This window comes from Myotis yumanensis, unplaced genomic scaffold (genome assembly GCF_028538775.1).
Source record: "Myotis yumanensis isolate MYYU_CA2020_CCGP unplaced genomic scaffold, mMyoYum1.0.hap1 SCAF_8, whole genome shotgun sequence".
NCBI classification, from domain to species: domain Eukaryota; kingdom Metazoa; phylum Chordata; class Mammalia; order Chiroptera; family Vespertilionidae; genus Myotis; species Myotis yumanensis.
Genome location: NW_027223759.1, coordinates 53,122,869 through 53,139,784, shown reverse-complemented (window position 1 = coordinate 53,139,784; position 16,916 = coordinate 53,122,869). Strand labels below are relative to the sequence as shown.

The window sequence follows — 16,916 nt, the reverse complement described above, 5'->3', positions numbered from 1 at the left end:
GGGTGGAGGTGGGGGGAGACCACAGAGAAGTCATAGTAAATATGAGCTCTGTCTTGCTCATGTAGTAACATTTTTGTTGTTGTTGTTGTGTGATCTCAGTTTGGGCCCGATCTTTGACTCACAATTTCATTTCAGTAATAACATAGCATAGTTTTCTTGTTGCCTTTCTCATCTTTTTTGGTAGCTTTTGGATTAGATAATTTTACAAAATCATTGTTCTTCCTTGATAAGTAATAATATTCCCACCATGGACACTGTATTTGTATCACAGCTCTACTGCCACCAGCAGCAGTGAGATCAGAGCAAATTACTTAAACTCTGTCTCAGTTTCCTCAGGCGTGAAATCAAAGTAATAACAGCTACCTAGTTTATAGGCTTGATGTGCAAATTAAATAAGATGATGTATTTAAATGGTTTGGTGTAGTGTCTGACCTAGTAATCACTCACTATGAAGTATGTCAAATTTCAATAAATGTGCTCTTAGGAACTTAGTTGATATAAGCTAAATATATATTATTGGTAAATCAATTAATTTTATAGATTTAAATTTAATTTGAAAAAGGCCAAATTTTTAAAAGTGGTTTCTGTTCGAATTTCACAAAAGCCTTTGGTATTTCTCACTCCGGAACATGTCCTGATAGAAGTTGTGGGGCGTGTGTGCTGGTAAATCACCGTGAGGGCCGCAGAGGCAGAGCTGCAGCTTCTCCAAGGCAGCTGACCTCAGATGCTGGACGTCGGAGGGGACTGTGCCCATTTCTTCTTAAAAGCTCCGTGTGTTCTACTTCCTCTGGCAGGAATGCAAGTCATTGCACGGAGAGTATGTGGGACGAGCCTGCGGCCACGAGCACCCATACGTCCCAGATGTTCTGTTTTGGTCCGTGATCCTGTTCTTTTCCACAGTGACTATGTCAGCCACCCTGAAGCAGTTCAAGACTAGCCGCTATTTTCCAACCAAGGTACTTAGACTACAATTTTCTGGATTAAAACATAAAGCAGGTTATGAAGGCATACATGTTTTGAGAAAAAAAGAAAGAGCAGTTGCTGTGATGAACGGAGCCACTACAAAGCTTTTGTGTGAGCAGGCTGCCAGGTTAGGAGCGGAGGTGGCAGAGGAGGGAGGTGAAGGAAAAGCGTTTTGAGACAGGCGCTGGAAGTGCACATGAACTCCAGGCTTCTCTCCTTCAAATCCCAAAGATTAGCTCCCACTTTCCCACTTCCGTTTTTGGAAACTGAAAGCACACACTGCAGTAGTGATTGTCACTCCCTTCAGTGAACGGTGGGAACTATTCCAGCCTGACAGATACCTCCTTGGAGCCACTGCCACACTCTAACTGGGAGAGCCCCTGCAAAGCCCATTGGAATACTATTCTCTTACATTTCAAAGTGTCAGTCCCTCCCCCTAACCCACCACGTTTGCATCTGCATATTTGGAAAGGAAAGTAAACAGAGACACAGCTTAGTTCAATATTTAACACTGCAAAGTAACACCTATAATGTCTGACTCAGCCAATAGAAAACAAGAAAACAAGCTTTTTAAGGACGAGCTGATGATTATAATAAAAATTCCACCCTGGGAAAATGTTTCAAGAACTGTTTCTTCTGCAGAAAACTTCGGTTTTTGTCGCCTCCTTCTGTAAGGTGGAAGGTTTATTTCTTTCCCTTGAAAGTTTAATTTGATTAAATTTATATTTGTAACTTGAAACAATAATCTCCTATATTTTTGTGTGTCTCATAAAGTCATCCTAATAAAGAAGCCAGATCTTGTTGATCATTGTATTAGGATTTTTGCTGAAAGATGGCTTTATATATGAGATGGCTTTAAAACTGGCTTACACAGAAGAACTTTTCATTTTTTCTACTCTAATGTGCACATTCCTTGCTGCCATTCCGATATCCCAGTTATACTAACTAAAATATTATGCTTCTTCAATAAAAATGAGGATTTTATTTTATGGTGCTTCAGGTTTATCATATTAAAATGTTGCCTCTGTGAGAAAGAGTCCTAAAATGTAGCCAAATTCTGGCCTTGCAACCTTATTCTATGTTCTAAATATTCACGTACTTAGTTGCATAATAAACTTAGATTTTAAATAAAAGTTAAAATAGCACAATAACCATTACAGCTATTTCACAGTGCCTCTTTCTGGAAAGGTTGAGTGTGTATCCATCTTAATGATAGTTACATAAATATACATTCAGGTTCTGACAGAGCTAATAATAATATTCTAGTATGCATAGCATATAATATTGTAATGTTATGTCATAAAGTTTTTTCAAAGAAAGATTATATTCCTGAGTATTCCTGTCTATTTATAATTTCTTCAAGTGACAAATGTTTTCATTATTTTTAGGTTCGATCCATAGTGAGTGACTTTGCTGTTTTCCTTACAATTCTGTGTATGGTTTTAATTGACTATGCCACTGGGATCCCATCTCCAAAACTACAAGTACCAAGTGTTTTCAAGGTGAACTTGCAGCATTTTCTATTTACCTCTTCATCTCTGTAGACCAAATCTTCACTTAGATAATGGCTAGAAACCGAGAACTTGGGGTTTTGATGAAAATATAAAGATATAGATTAGTAAAATGCCCATAAGCATGACTAAAACTTTGGTCTACTATTTAAAAAATTAGGAACCACAGAAATAGAATCCTGGAGGCCACTTGAAAATATTTCCTGTCAATTTTGCCAGTTGAAATATCTACATATAACACTCCTAAGAGTTAAGGAAGCATTTTGAAACTAAGGGAAATGCATTATCTTGATGCAGAATTGCCCAGTGAATAGTACTTAAAACAAAAATAGGTCTGAAACAGAATTCTGACCATGTTACTAAGATTGTGACCCTGGTTGAGTTCCTTAAGCTTGATTTTCTTATCTATCAAACAGAGCTATGGACTTCCTCATAGAATTATTGTCAAAAAGACTCCCTTTGGGATTCATCTCAGGCACCAGCCATGTTTAGAATCCTTCTCTGAGCCCCTGATTCACCAATTGTCTTTTTGCTGTTTTCAGATAATGGCCTGTGCATACATCTAAAATAAGGTTACACACAGTTGTCAACTGTAAAGATAAATGTATTTGTAAATATGAATATATTTCAATATATATAAATTTGACAACTGGAAATGGTAAATATTATTTTAGCTAATATAGATATTGATTAAGAACATAGATTTTGAGCCAGTCAGTCAGAGTTCAAATCCTGTCTCCAGCACTTACTAGCTTTGGGATCTTGAGCAATTTATTGGATCTCTCTATGTCTCAGTTTTTAAATCTGTACCTCCTTATCTGTTGCCAAGGAAAAAATGTTAAAATATTTAAAGTACTTAGAATGGTGCCGTGTTATTCATTAGTGTTAATGAATAACACTAATGTTTACAAAGTGCCTTGTAAACATAAGTGTTATTCATTATTATTATTAATGTAAACGTTAGTATTATTCAGTCAGCATATCAGTTTATAATTAGGGTTTTCCTGGTAACATCTGTAAAATTTAATTTGATTAGATGTTCATTAATCTAGCTCATTACTATGTGAATTCTTTTATTTTTCACAGCCCACCAGAGATGATCGTGGCTGGTTTGTCACACCTGTAGGTCCAAATCCATGGTGGACAGTAATAGCTGCTATTATTCCAGCTTTGCTGTGTACTATTCTAATTTTTATGGACCAACAGATTACAGCTGTCATAATCAACAGAAAAGAGCATAAGCTAAAGGTATATTTTAACATTAATTTTAATGTAAATTATTATGACTTGAGTGACATCAATTGATGTTCATTATACTTTATATGCTGTAGTCATTTGTATAATGAAATATTAAAGTAATGCTTTCAAGTTCATACTTTTTATTGTTCATATTCAGGATATTCTGTATTACAATAAACTTAAAGTTAATTACTTTTAGTTAGTTAATTAATCAATAATACTTGGCTGAGCTCTAAACTCTGAAACCTTACCTTCAGGGTTTAAAGTAAAAACAGTGCCTAAATTCTAACTTTCTTTGCCATGTTTAACATATTTTAATGAAATATTCTATCCTGGTGAAGTGCATCTTTACCAATTTGTCTTACATTAGGGATTTTTTTATTTCTTGATTTGACCCTAAATATGTCTATTAGATTACATTCACTATCTAATTTGGAACAAATTACATCTCCAGATATTTCTTGTTTTCTTTAGTTATTTCTCTGTCTATAATGACCATGACAACAAAACCCAGTTATAAATGTTATAGACTGTAAGTGACACCCTGTTGAGTTTTAGTGCAGATTTTAATGCCTTTTTTTTTTTTTTACAAAGAGAATGAATATGGATATGTTTTATATTCTGACCCTGCCATTTTGCAACTGAGAATAATCAAAATGGTTTACTGGTATACAATGTGTCTGAGTTATGTAATATGAGTGCTATCACTTATAAGAATATGTTAAATAAAATAAAAATCATTGAATGGTTACAAATGATCTAAATCAAATCTTGTGAAAACTAAACATGCACAATCTTGTTTTGTTTTGGAATCATGTGCATACTCTAAACTCTAGGAAAAGGTTCATTGTCAGAGCAACAGAAATCATGCTCCAAAGGATTTATAAGTATGTTTGTTAGAAAGATTAAAATCTCTGATTGAACTATTTGATTGTAAATAGTAAAAACATAAATGTAAGAAAGCACAATGATTTATAATAAGTCTTACTAAAAAGGAATTTTCTGTATATAATGGAGAGAGTGTGTCTATCTTAAAACAAAGAGCATTCTTCATTCTCTTTGTAGAAAGTAACTTAAGAGTGCTCACAACCTTTTTTGAAAGTTCATTCAATTCACTTGTTTTTGTCAAATAAAATCTTAATTATTTAGGATATATTTTACAAAAACATTTCATAAAGTCTTAGGAACTAGACCAGTGGTGTGCTGGTACATGTTTAATAACCAGTTCTCTGCATTTAAAAAAGAGAGAGATCTTGATTTACAATGTTTGCAATTTTAATAGTATGAAAGCCCCATCATCACACGGCACATTTTATGCTACCAGTGTGACATCAATTGGCAGGAAAATTATTTGAAAATTAAACAATTGGCTCTGATAGCCTATATGAGCTGGCTCCTAAAACATCGCTGAACTACGCAATTCAGTATTATAAACGGAACTATTTACAGTTCTCAAAACAAGGAATTCAGACCCCCAAGTTTAATAGCCTACTTATTTAATATCAATCATTTAAAAGTATTTGCTTTTAAAATATTAACCTTCTGCAAAAGCAAATGCTACCACTACCTAATTATTAAAGTGACATAGTTGCTTAAATAGATCTATAAAACAAGTGTAACTACTTTATATTGAATATTTTAGCCTGCTACCCTCTAAGAAGTAGGAAAACATTTTTCCTAGACACCAGTTTATTTTTTAAAACTGAAAACACCTATACTTTTTTTTATTATCAAGTAACATGATTTCAGTTTAAAAAATTAGATAATATGCAAAGTTAAAAAAGTAGAAAACAATTATCATTTCATTACCTAGAGATAACATCATTAACATTTTATATGTACCCAAACATATATTTTTATACTACATATGTCACTTGCATTTTTTCACATAAGAGCATTATCATGGGAATCATCCAATGTTAACAATGCAAATATGCATTATCCTTTTATTTTTTAATATTTATTGTTGAAATATGTCCCCTTTCCCCCCTATTGACCCCTTCTAGCCCACCCCACCCCCTCTCCCTCCTCCACAGGCATTCACCACCCTATTGTCTTTGTCCATGGGTTATGCATATATTCACACAAGTTCTTTGGTTGATCTCTTCCCCACTCACCCACCTTCCCCACTCCCGCCTTCCCTCTGAGATTCCACAGTCTGTTCCATGCTTCTGTGTCTCCAGATCTATTTTGTTCATCAGTTTATTTTGTTCATTAGATTCCACATATAATTGAGATCATATGATACTGGTCTTTCTCTGACCAGCTTATTTCGCTTAGCAAAATACTCTCCAGGTCCTTCCATGCTGTCGTAAAGGGTAAGAGATCCTTCTTTTTTTACTGCTGCATAGTATTCCATGGTGTAAATGTACCACAGCTTTTTTATCGACTCATTTAGTGATGGGTACTTTGACTGTTCCAAGATCTTAGCATGTAATCTTAGTAAATCATGCTGCTATGAACATAGGGGTGCATACATTCTTTCTGATTGGTGTTTTGGGTTTCTTAGGATATATTCCTAAAAGTGGGATCAAATGGTAGTTCCATATTTAATTTTTTTTTCATATTTAATTTTTTGAGGAAACTCCATACTGTTCTCCATACCAATCTGTATTCCTACCAGAAGTGTACTAAGATTCCCTTTTCTCCACATCCTTACCAGCACTTGTCATTTGTTGATGGTAGTCATTCTTACAGATGTGAGGTGATACCTCATTGTCATTTTAATTTGCATCTCTCTAATGATCAATGACTTTGAGCATTTTTTTCATATATCTCTTGACTATCTGTATGTCCACTTTGGAGAAACGTCTATTTAGATCCTTTGCCCATTTTTTAATTGGATTGTTTGTCTTTCTCTTGTTAAGTTGTATGAGTCCCTTATATAGTTTGGATATTATCAGATGTATCATCGCCAAATATGTTCTCCCATAAAGTGGGCTTCCTTTTCATTTTGTTGATGTTTCTTTTGCTGTGCAGAGCTTTTAATTTTAATGTAGCAGGATACAAAATTAACAGAAATCTATGGCATTTTTATACACCAATAATGAATTCTCAGAAAGAGAAACTAAAAAAACAAAAACAAAAGACTGTTTACCATTGCAACAAAAAATTAAGATACTTAGGAATAAACTTAACCAAGAAGGTAAGAGACTTGTACTCAGAAAGCTACAGGATACCGAAAAAAAAGAGATAGAGGAAGATATAAACAAGTGAAAGAATATACTGCGTTCATGGATTGGTAGAATTAACATAATTAAAATGTCCATACTACCCAAAGCAATCTATAGATTCAATGCAATCCCTATTAAGACACCAATGGCATATTTCACACCTCTAGAACTAATACTCCAAAAATTTATATGGAACCAAAAAAGGCCCCGAATAGCTACAGCAATCTTGAGAAAGAAGAACAAAATTGAAGGTATCACAATATCAGATATCAAGTTATACCACAAAGCCACTGTTATCAAAACAGCCTGGTACTGGCATAAGAACAGGCATATTGATCAAGGAACAGAACAGAGACCCCAGAAATGGACCCAAGCCATTATACTCAATTAATATTTGACTAAAGAGACAAGAGCATACAATGGAGTCAAGACAGTCTCTTCAATAAATGGTGTTGGGAAAATTGGTCAGGTACATGCAAAAAAATGAAACTAGACCACCAACTTACACCATACACAGGAATAAACTCAAAATTGATAAAAGACTTAAATGTAAGTTGTGAAACCATAAAAATCCTAGAAGAAAACATAGGCATCAAAATCTCAGACATCTCTTGTAGCAATATATTTGTAGCTACATCTCCTAGGGCAGAGGAAACTAGGGAGAAAATAAAAAAATGGGACTGCATTCTCATTTTAAATGGCTGTATATATATTTCATTATATGACCCACTAGAGGTGAGGTACACGAATTTGTGCACCAGTGGGGTCCCTCGGCCTGGCCTGTGGAATTGAGCCGAGAATGGCTCTCCGACATCCCCTGAGGGGTCCCAGATTGCAAGAGGGCACAGGCCAGGCTGAGGGACCCCACTAGTGCACGATTGGGGCCAGGGAGGTACGCGAGAGGTTGGCCAGCCAGGGAGGGACAGCAGGAGGGCTCCAGGGCATGTCAGGCCCATCTCGGTCAGTCCCATATAGGCCGGACCCCAGCAGCAAGCTAACCTACTGGTTGGAGCGCCTGCCCCCTGGTGGTCAGTGCACATCATAGTGAGCAGTTGAACGGCCTTAGCATATCATAAACATATTACACTTTGATTGGTTGAGTGGCCAACTGGTTGACCGGATACTTAGCATATTAGGCTTTTATTACATAGGATGTTATAAATTAAGCTAAATACATATTTTTTATTTTATAAAAAAAATAAAGTATCAGGGATGACTTAAATAATAAAACACATGTACAAAAAAACTAAATAGATCATATTTTAAGAATAAAATAAGCTGTGTAATCATTGCTTCCTTTCAAAGAAAAACATTTTTTAGTCTTTATATTTAGGCAGGAATTCCACAGATTTCACTGAAAAATTATTCTTTTAAAGATTATCAGCTAAACTGATGGAGGCAGTATTTTTTCTAAGCATTAGTGGACTCATATTAAAACAAAATGTGGAAGTGAGTGAAGATTTGCTGAGGGTGGTACTTTTTTTTTTTGGCCATTCTCTATCATTACTCTTTCCTGGACTCTCAGAATTATAAATCACACAGCACTTCTTTCTGTTCTTCATAAGCCTGTGGTTGGCCCTTGACATTCACCATCTTTGCCAAACTCCAATATGATGTATTTCCTTCTTTGCCTATCATGTACAATAGCTAAAATATAATAAAGCATTCTTTATGTGGTCTTTCAAGTACTTGCATTTATAGAATTAAATGTAGAACAAAAACATTTAATATTTTGGTCACTAAAATAAATTTGAGGCTATATTAGTAAACTATATTACATTATACATTAATTTTTTATTATACAAATAAATTACCATGTATTTAAAAGATTCATAATTTTCCCCTTAATAGTTAACAATAGAGCAAGTCTCACTTAATCAAACTAGTATATTTCCCCAAGTAGAAGAGCCAGTCTATTCTTGGTCGCTATGAGTCTGAACATCCCATCTTCCCCTTGGATATGGTATTTGCGAAGCAAGTGCCTTGCAGTGAAGATATATTTTATCTACACTGAACACTTTTTTTTCTCTCTTTGGCCTCTAACCTTTGTCTTCTGTAAGCGTTGGTATAGTGTGGTCTACTGCTACTGATTTTCCTGTTAACAATAACAAAAATCACCTCCAAGAACAGTCTTTACTCAGAATAACGGTTTGTTCTAAAGCCATTCTCTCCGCCTGTTGCTTCCTTGAAATGTTTGCACTATCTCCTGGCTTTGACTTGAGCCACATTGTCACAGAAAGACATGTGTTCCTTGAGCATGTCCCCAGACCACAAGTTAACCACATTTTCTGCTTTTACTTATTTTTTTCCTCACTTGAAAGCCCATTTTTGCCTTGAGTGGAGCATTCCCAGAAATAATTCAATGAAGTATGTTTTGTGGTTTCTGTATCAAGCACCTGATGAATTCCACAACATATATCTAAAGTTATCTAAGTCAACACCATATATCCAAGTCACCTTGGAATTCAGCTTTTCATTCCTTATCTCTCTCAGACTTATAGTGGAGGTCCTTTAACGTTTTCTTTATTTCCATCACCAAAACTAGTAGTTGGTTTTCTTTTAGAAGAACTTTCCATGCCACTAAAAATGGTTTTCATTATATTGTGGGTGTTACTACATCACACAGGAATGACATGTGGACCTGTAGAGGCTAAGTCCAAATCACCGGCACAGTAATTTACTCCTCCCTCAGAATGAAGAAACTCAAAATTAGCCAAACTCCAACTCACTGCGCCTCATGACCTTTGGGTTGATCATGGTGATCATGGTAAGATAGATAAATGTCGAATCACTATGTTGTGCACCTGAAACTAATATAATATTGTATGTCAACTATACTTTAATTAAAAGATTTAAAAGCTGCAAATGTAAACATTTGAGAATGCAAATTATCACTTACATTATATATAGATATAAACCCATACTCTAGCATTTTTTGCTTGTTCATTTCTTTCCAAGAGAAGTGGGCTAGGCATAGGTTAAATGAATCTCTTTGAAAAGCATTACACATGTTCACTTAAAAAATGTATTTTCTAAAAATGGGAAGAGATATTATTTTACAGAAAAGAAAGTTTCTGTTCAGGTACAACCGTGGGCTTTTTCTACATGTTTCTGTAGACAGTTCCGGCTTCTTTTGACATCATTTTTAATAAACAGCAATACAATCCCAGATCACTTGACTAAATGAATGCATTTGCAGCATTCATTTGGCACCACATTCTCTTGATGATTATGGCATTTGATATGTTCTTTTCTGCCCTCTTTGTCAGCCTGGTTCTTCATGTCAATCTATAGTCTTTTATGTGGTTAACTTGACAGCTGCAGGAAATTGCTGCCAAGCTTTGAAATGAATTTTTTCAGCAGTGGCATCTGGGTATCAGATGGTCCTCTTGGCTGGCCTCTTGTCTTGCTGCATGTTGGTTTTAGTGGGGTCTGCTGTAGCATCACCTGTTGCTATGCTCCCTTTTCCTTCCATATGTCCATTTCCCATGATTCATGGATGAGTGTGAGAATAAAAGCTCTAGTTCTGTCTTTATTTCAGAAAAAAATTCTACAGAAATATGTTCGAAGGTGCAGAGTTTCCTCTCTGACAAAGGGATACTTCCCTTTGGCTGGCATGCCGATCAGCTAATACTTTGGTTACAAAGACCACGTTTTTAAAGACATGTTAGATGAAAGAGAAGGAGAAGAATGACGATTAATGAGTGAAGGTGCCAGAACTGCTTTATTTTTTCCATTCACATTAAGATGCTGACATTGTTGTACAGCATGGCCAGGGGGAGCTGTATTTTTGTTTTTATTATATACTTGCACTTTACAAAGCTATCTTTTTAAATTTAAAAAGAAATTATTTCCTCTGAGAGCATTATTTTTTCTGCTTCCTGCAAGCGAGAATCTTACTGTTTACATTATTTTAAAAACACCTTGTAAGAGGTATAGGAAATCACTACCATGAAGAAGTCCTTCCTCATATTATTAAGCCATAGTCAACATGGGTCCTGGGAAAATCCAGGGTGTACAGGCTCAAGGCCCCATGTCCTCTGCTCTCTGATGTTTATCCACTTCCATGCTCTATTCTCTCTCAGCAATACTACAGCTCTGCACAGCCCCAGGAGGTGTCATTCACATTGCACTCCCCCAGAGGCTGGGGCTTGAGCAAGTCCTTCACTATTGCTCCTTCTCACCCCTGAGTCCTTAGGACAAAGCAGTTCTCTAACTGGCTAAGATATTGTCCTTTCAAGGGACCCAAATTTGAGTTTTAGTCCATGCATCTACATCTTCCAAAATGTTCTGCAGAAGGACCCAAGGAACAAACTATGGCCCTGGTGATGCATATTCCTTCCCATGCCTTTTTGTTTAAGTGGATATCAGGGTGTTTCTCTGCCCACTCTCGAGATCCTAATAATGAAGATCTTTCCTGCATTACTCGCCAAGAAAAGTTTCTAGCAAGTTCTTCACAAGGGAAACTGGGTTTAGGCATTGTGGCGAACTGGAGCATTGCCCCAGCTCTGCTGACCAAGGAAGAGTACCACTGACAGTGGACAAGGAGGAGGTCGTTGTGTGGATGGCTCCCATTGCCTCCTTGTCGCCCTGCACTTTTACAATTTGGCAGTGATAGGCAGAAAGGAAGTGCAATGGACTTAAAAGGTATTTTTTCTTAATAAAACAATTAACAAAGCAAAAGAGCAGAAAGGAAATACTACCATGACAAATATGCAATAAATAATTCATATGTTTCACTCCAGGCTATATGAGCTTTCATATTAACTGTAAATTGCTTACAGTTTGGTAAAACTGCTTGTAAAAAAAAGAAGCCAAAATTATTCTTCTAGAAGAATTGGTAATGTCTGCTCTCACTCATGACAACAAATTTAACAGCTATATTTAAAATTATACATATTAAACTGGATTCCAAAAGATGTTTCAATGGTGCATATTTACTTTTTTAAAAATCAACTTATTGATTGCTTATTGTATGCCAATGACTGTGCTAAAAACCATAGGAAACACTGAGAAATTATATGATAAGTTACCTGCCCTTGAGAAACATACTTTTATTGAGGAGCCTTAAAAAAATGAGTCCAAAAGAGAAATTTATTATTCAACTGCTAGAATGTAATAGTCTCTAACATTTGATGGGTGTGTACCATTATGGTTCTAAATGATTTGCAAAATTAAGTGATATATTCTCACAACAACCCAATTAGATGGCTCCTGTATCATCATCACCATTTTTCAGATAGGGAAATAGAGGCTCAAGGTCATTGGCTGGGCCAGCATTTGATTCCAGGCCACTTGTATCCAGAAACTAAACTCTTAACCACTTTTTTACACTACCCCTCATTAAGAGCTGGAATGTGAACTAGGCCAAGCCCTTTGCTACTTCTGAGACTTTGCCCTGTCACCTTCCCAAGGGAGAGGGAGAGGTTAACACCGCTCTTCCCCATTTTCAATTTCTTTAGAGAGCAGTCATCAATTCCCCCACGTTTCACATGCCCCTTGCATTTTCTTTTCTTTTTTCACATTTCCTGATTGGTCCAGAAAGCACTTAAGTTTGCAATACCTGGAGATCAGTGATAGTGGAATAAGATCACAGAAGAGAGAAAAAACACAAAAACTATGATTTTAAGTTGCTGAAACTAAAACAAATGGAACTGATAGTATGTGTGTGTGTGTGTGTGTGTGTGTGTGTGTGTGTATACACACACATATATATGTACATATATATTTGTATAAGGAATCTTAGGTTACATGATATTATTTTTCCTAGGGAAAGTCACCCATTGAAACAAAAGAAGGCAATTGGAAACTGAGTATTTTAGAATAATTTATCTTAAAGAAAACTTTATTGTTGAAAGTGTTACATATATACCACTTTTTCCCCCATTGACCCCTTCTAGCCCACTCCCATCCCCTGCCCCAGGCCTCCACCACCCTATTCTGTGTCCATGGGTTATTCATATATGCATACAATTTCTTTGGTTCATCTCTTCCCACCCACCCACCCCCTGCCTTCCTTCTGAGATTCCAGTCTGTTCCATGCTTCTATGTCTCTAGATCTGTTTTGTTAACCAGTTTATTTTGTTCATTAAATTCCACATATCAGTGAGATCATGTGATAATTTATCTTTAGGCGATATCATATGAGAGGATACTTGGATATTGTCAGGAAGTTGTCTTCTAGTCACAATTAGGTCATTCTTAGCTCTGTTGTTGTCAAGTTCCTACTTTGATAGAAAGTTGGTACTTAATATTTTTATGTGTGATTAAATAATGATGAATTGTGAATAATACTAATTGAAAATTAACTTGCCCATTTAAGGAAACTATGGAAGTGACTGTATTTGATAATGACTTTACTTACCCAATAGAAATAGAATAGAAACTAATGTAACATTAACCTAGAAATACATTGAACCTATCAAAGTATGTAGAAGACACTATAATCATAATTGCAGTAGGAATATCTGCAACATTTCTTTAAGTGAATTACATATTATGACACTGTTACTTTTTTATCTTGATTTTGCATTTTAGAATCAGTTGTATAAGATTCAAGACAGCATCTTCTTTCTATTCTTACTGTTCCATGGTAGTCGTGTTATTTGTCTCTATACTAAGTTCAGGTCCTATGAATATCCTCTCTCTCTCTTTTTTTTAAACAGAAAGGCTGTGGATACCATCTGGACCTATTAATGGTGGCTGTCATGCTTGGTGTGTGCTCCATCATGGGCCTGCCATGGTTTGTGGCTGCCACTGTCCTCTCCATCACTCATGTCAACAGCCTAAAACTGGAATCAGAATGTTCAGCTCCAGGAGAACAACCCAAATTTCTTGGCATTCGGGAGCAGAGAGTTACTGGGCTGATGATTTTTGTTCTTATGGGTTCATCAGTCTTTATGACCAGTATTCTGAAGGTAATAAAATCTGCCCTTATGAATTTAAGAGAAAGCAGAACATACTTATTATTGTTTAAGAGATTTCATTTGAATTTAAACCATCAATTTGCAAATATTTTATGGCACATGATGAAAGTGATGAATTTCTTTACCATGTTTATGTAACTTTTTAACTTAATGTGGAAAATTGTGTGCTGTATTTTAAAACACTTAAATAAAAATTTAATCTGGCAAAGTAAAATTTGATGTGTAAATTATTACCATAATTTTGAAAATGTGACAAAGTTGTGGGAGAGTCCCTCATTATTTCTGATTGACTTGTGACCTGAATTCACTACAGGCCTACACAAAATAAAGCTTTTATTTTTTTGTCAATGGAAAGCTATATTTGCAATTAACATTACCTAGTATAAGATAAAGGTATAGAAGTAAGCAATGTTACGGTCATGGCCACATGTGCAGTTGTATATGTTCCATAAAAATAATAATATGAGAGCATTAAAGAGTAATTATTATGTCATAATTCTGATAGATATTTCTAAAATGTGTTATTTGTATTTTATTGTAACTCATCTCAGTTGTCTATAATTTATAAATTCTAGTTGAAATATTTAATTATTTACATAAATTTACTTGTATTTAATAATTTCATAAGTATATTTGCAAGAATTGATGTGTATGTCATATAAATACTATAGAGATAGAATGATGCTGAGTATTTAAAGAAAGATAAAAGTTGAACAATCCACAATTTTGGAAACATCTGGTATAATGTAGAAGCAACATCTAAGTATTAGCTCTATTCTTTGCCTTTAATCCAAATAAGTTGAAAATAAATTGTGTCTTTTCTCCAATTGTTCTTTCACAGTTTATCCCCATGCCAGTGCTATATGGAGTGTTTCTTTATATGGGTGCTTCATCTCTAAAGGGAATTCAGGTAAATTATTTACAGTAATATAGGCACATCTACAATGACTTACTGTAAGGTCTGTTGATGCTAAGTCATGTGATAGTTAAGAAAATGACATCATCTTAGGAACAGGTTTTAGACTACAATTAATTTTTTTAAAAAAACTAGTCAGATTTCCCAAAGTTAAAGAAGATCCTCATCAGCATCTTAGGTTCATAATCCTAGGGTACTTTTGTTTAACATAAGTATATTAAAATTGAAATGTTTAGAATTCACAGCCCTTTTAGATAACTAATCGTACATTTAAAAATATATACAAATACTTTTAATCTTTGATACTGTCTTCATGATTATGGATATATATACATGAGACTAGAAAAAAAATTCTATGCATAAAAATATTAATTGTTACACACACTTTCAAGTTATTAGAAACAATCCCATTATCCAACATTAGTAAATAATTATATAATCTATGGTATATTCATTAAAAAGTGGTAATTATGATGATAATAAAAGTAACATGGTACAAATGCTTATGATACAATGCAAAGTGAAAAAGTAGGAAAATAAATTGTATCAACCATCCTGTCCAATAAAGAGGGGATATGCTAATTGACCCTCATGCTGTCTCAAAGATGGTGGCACCCACAGCCAATAAGGAGGGAATATGCTAATTGACTGCCCTGCCCTCAAAGATGGCAGTGCCCACAGCCAAAAAGGAGGGAATATCCTAATTGACTGCCACACCTTCAAGGATGGCAACGCCCACAGCCACAAGATGGCCGGCAGGGGAGGGCAGTTGTGGGTGATCAGGCCAGCAGAGGAGGGCAGGTAGGGCCAACCAAGCCAGCAGGGGATAGCAGTTGGGGGGGACCAGGCCTGCAGGGGAAGGCAGTTAGGGGCGACCAGGCCAGCAGGGGAGAGCAGTTGGGGGCAACTGGGCTGGCAGGGGAGGGAAGTTAGAGGTGACTGGGCTGGCAGGGGAGGGCAGTTGGGGGGGACCAGGCTGGCAGGGGAGGAAAGTTAGGGGTTACCAGGTCAGCAGGGGAGGGTAGTTGGGGGCAATCAGGCCATCAGGGGAGCAGTTAGGCATTGATCAGACTGGCAGGGGAGTAGTTAGGGGGTGATCTGGCTGGCAGGCAGAAGCAGTTAGGGGAAATCAGGCAGGCAGGCAGGCAGGTGAGCGGTTGGGAGGCAGCAGTCCCGGATTGTGAGAAGGATGTCAGAGGAGTCCCAGATTGGAGAGTGTGCAGGCTGGGCTGAGGGACACCGCGTCCCCCCATGCACGAATTTCATGCACCAGGCCTCTAGTTGGTTTATAAAGCTATGATATTGGTCATATTAAAAAGGAAGACAGAGAAATAAAAATAATTTATTGCCCTAGCCAGTTTAACTTAGTGGATAGAGCATTCACCCACAGACTGAAGAGTCCCAGGTTCGATTCCAGTCAAGAGCATGTACCTCGATTATGGGCTAGATCCCTGGCCCTGGTTGGGATGTGTGCAGGAGGCAACCAATCAATGTGTCTGTCTCACATTGATGTTTCTCTCTCTGTCTCTCCCCCTTCCTTCCATTCTCTCTCTCTAAAAATAAATAAATTGAAAAATATCCTCAGGTGAGGAGTAACAAAAAAACAATTTGTTAAAATAGTGAGGTCCTGTGTGATTTTTGTCTTTTATGTTTGTTTTTTTATTATTATTATATTTATAGAAATATTAAACTAAAAATAAAGTTATAAAGTAAGCCAGTTTCAAAGTATAAGGAAAGGCTTATTAATTGTTTAAGGAAGTATTAGACAAATAAATATAGCTGGGTTAGTTTTCTATTGCTGCATAACAATAGAATACATAACAATAACAAACATTTATTATCTCACAGTCTCTGTGAGTCATGAAATTAGGAACAGATTGGCCAAGTGGTTCTGGCTCAAGATGTCGCAGGTGGTTGTTGTCGGGATATGGACAAAGGCTGCAGCCATCTGAAGGTTGAATAGGGCTTGAGGATCATGTCTAAGATGGCTTATCACACAGCTGTGGGCAAGAGGCATCAGTTCCTGCCTGGCTATTGAGAGGCAGCCTCTGTTTTGCCACATGGGCCTCTCCATAGGTTACTCAAGTGTCCTCATGACATGGAAGTTAACTTCTATTGGAGTGAGCAATGAAAGAATGAGCAAAAGTGCCTTTTGACTTAGTCTCCAAAGTTGCCCTTGGTCACTTCC

General features: G+C 36.2%; 1 protein-coding gene across 7 annotated transcripts in view; it reads left to right on the top strand.

Moving 5' to 3' along the window:
- SLC4A10 (solute carrier family 4 member 10) overlaps positions 1-16,916 on the top strand; it is a 228,564-nt gene that overhangs the window by 183,186 nt on the left and 28,462 nt on the right. For all 7 annotated transcript variants that reach the window (XM_070422867.1, XM_070422869.1, XM_070422871.1 and 4 more), the window contains 5 exons: positions 795-956; positions 2,352-2,465; positions 3,561-3,722; positions 13,552-13,803; positions 14,654-14,722. In XM_070422867.1, coding sequence (XP_070278968.1) covers positions 795-956; positions 2,352-2,465; positions 3,561-3,722; positions 13,552-13,803; positions 14,654-14,722 — 759 coding nt within the window. The remainder of the gene's footprint in view (positions 1-794; positions 957-2,351; positions 2,466-3,560; positions 3,723-13,551; positions 13,804-14,653; positions 14,723-16,916) is intronic.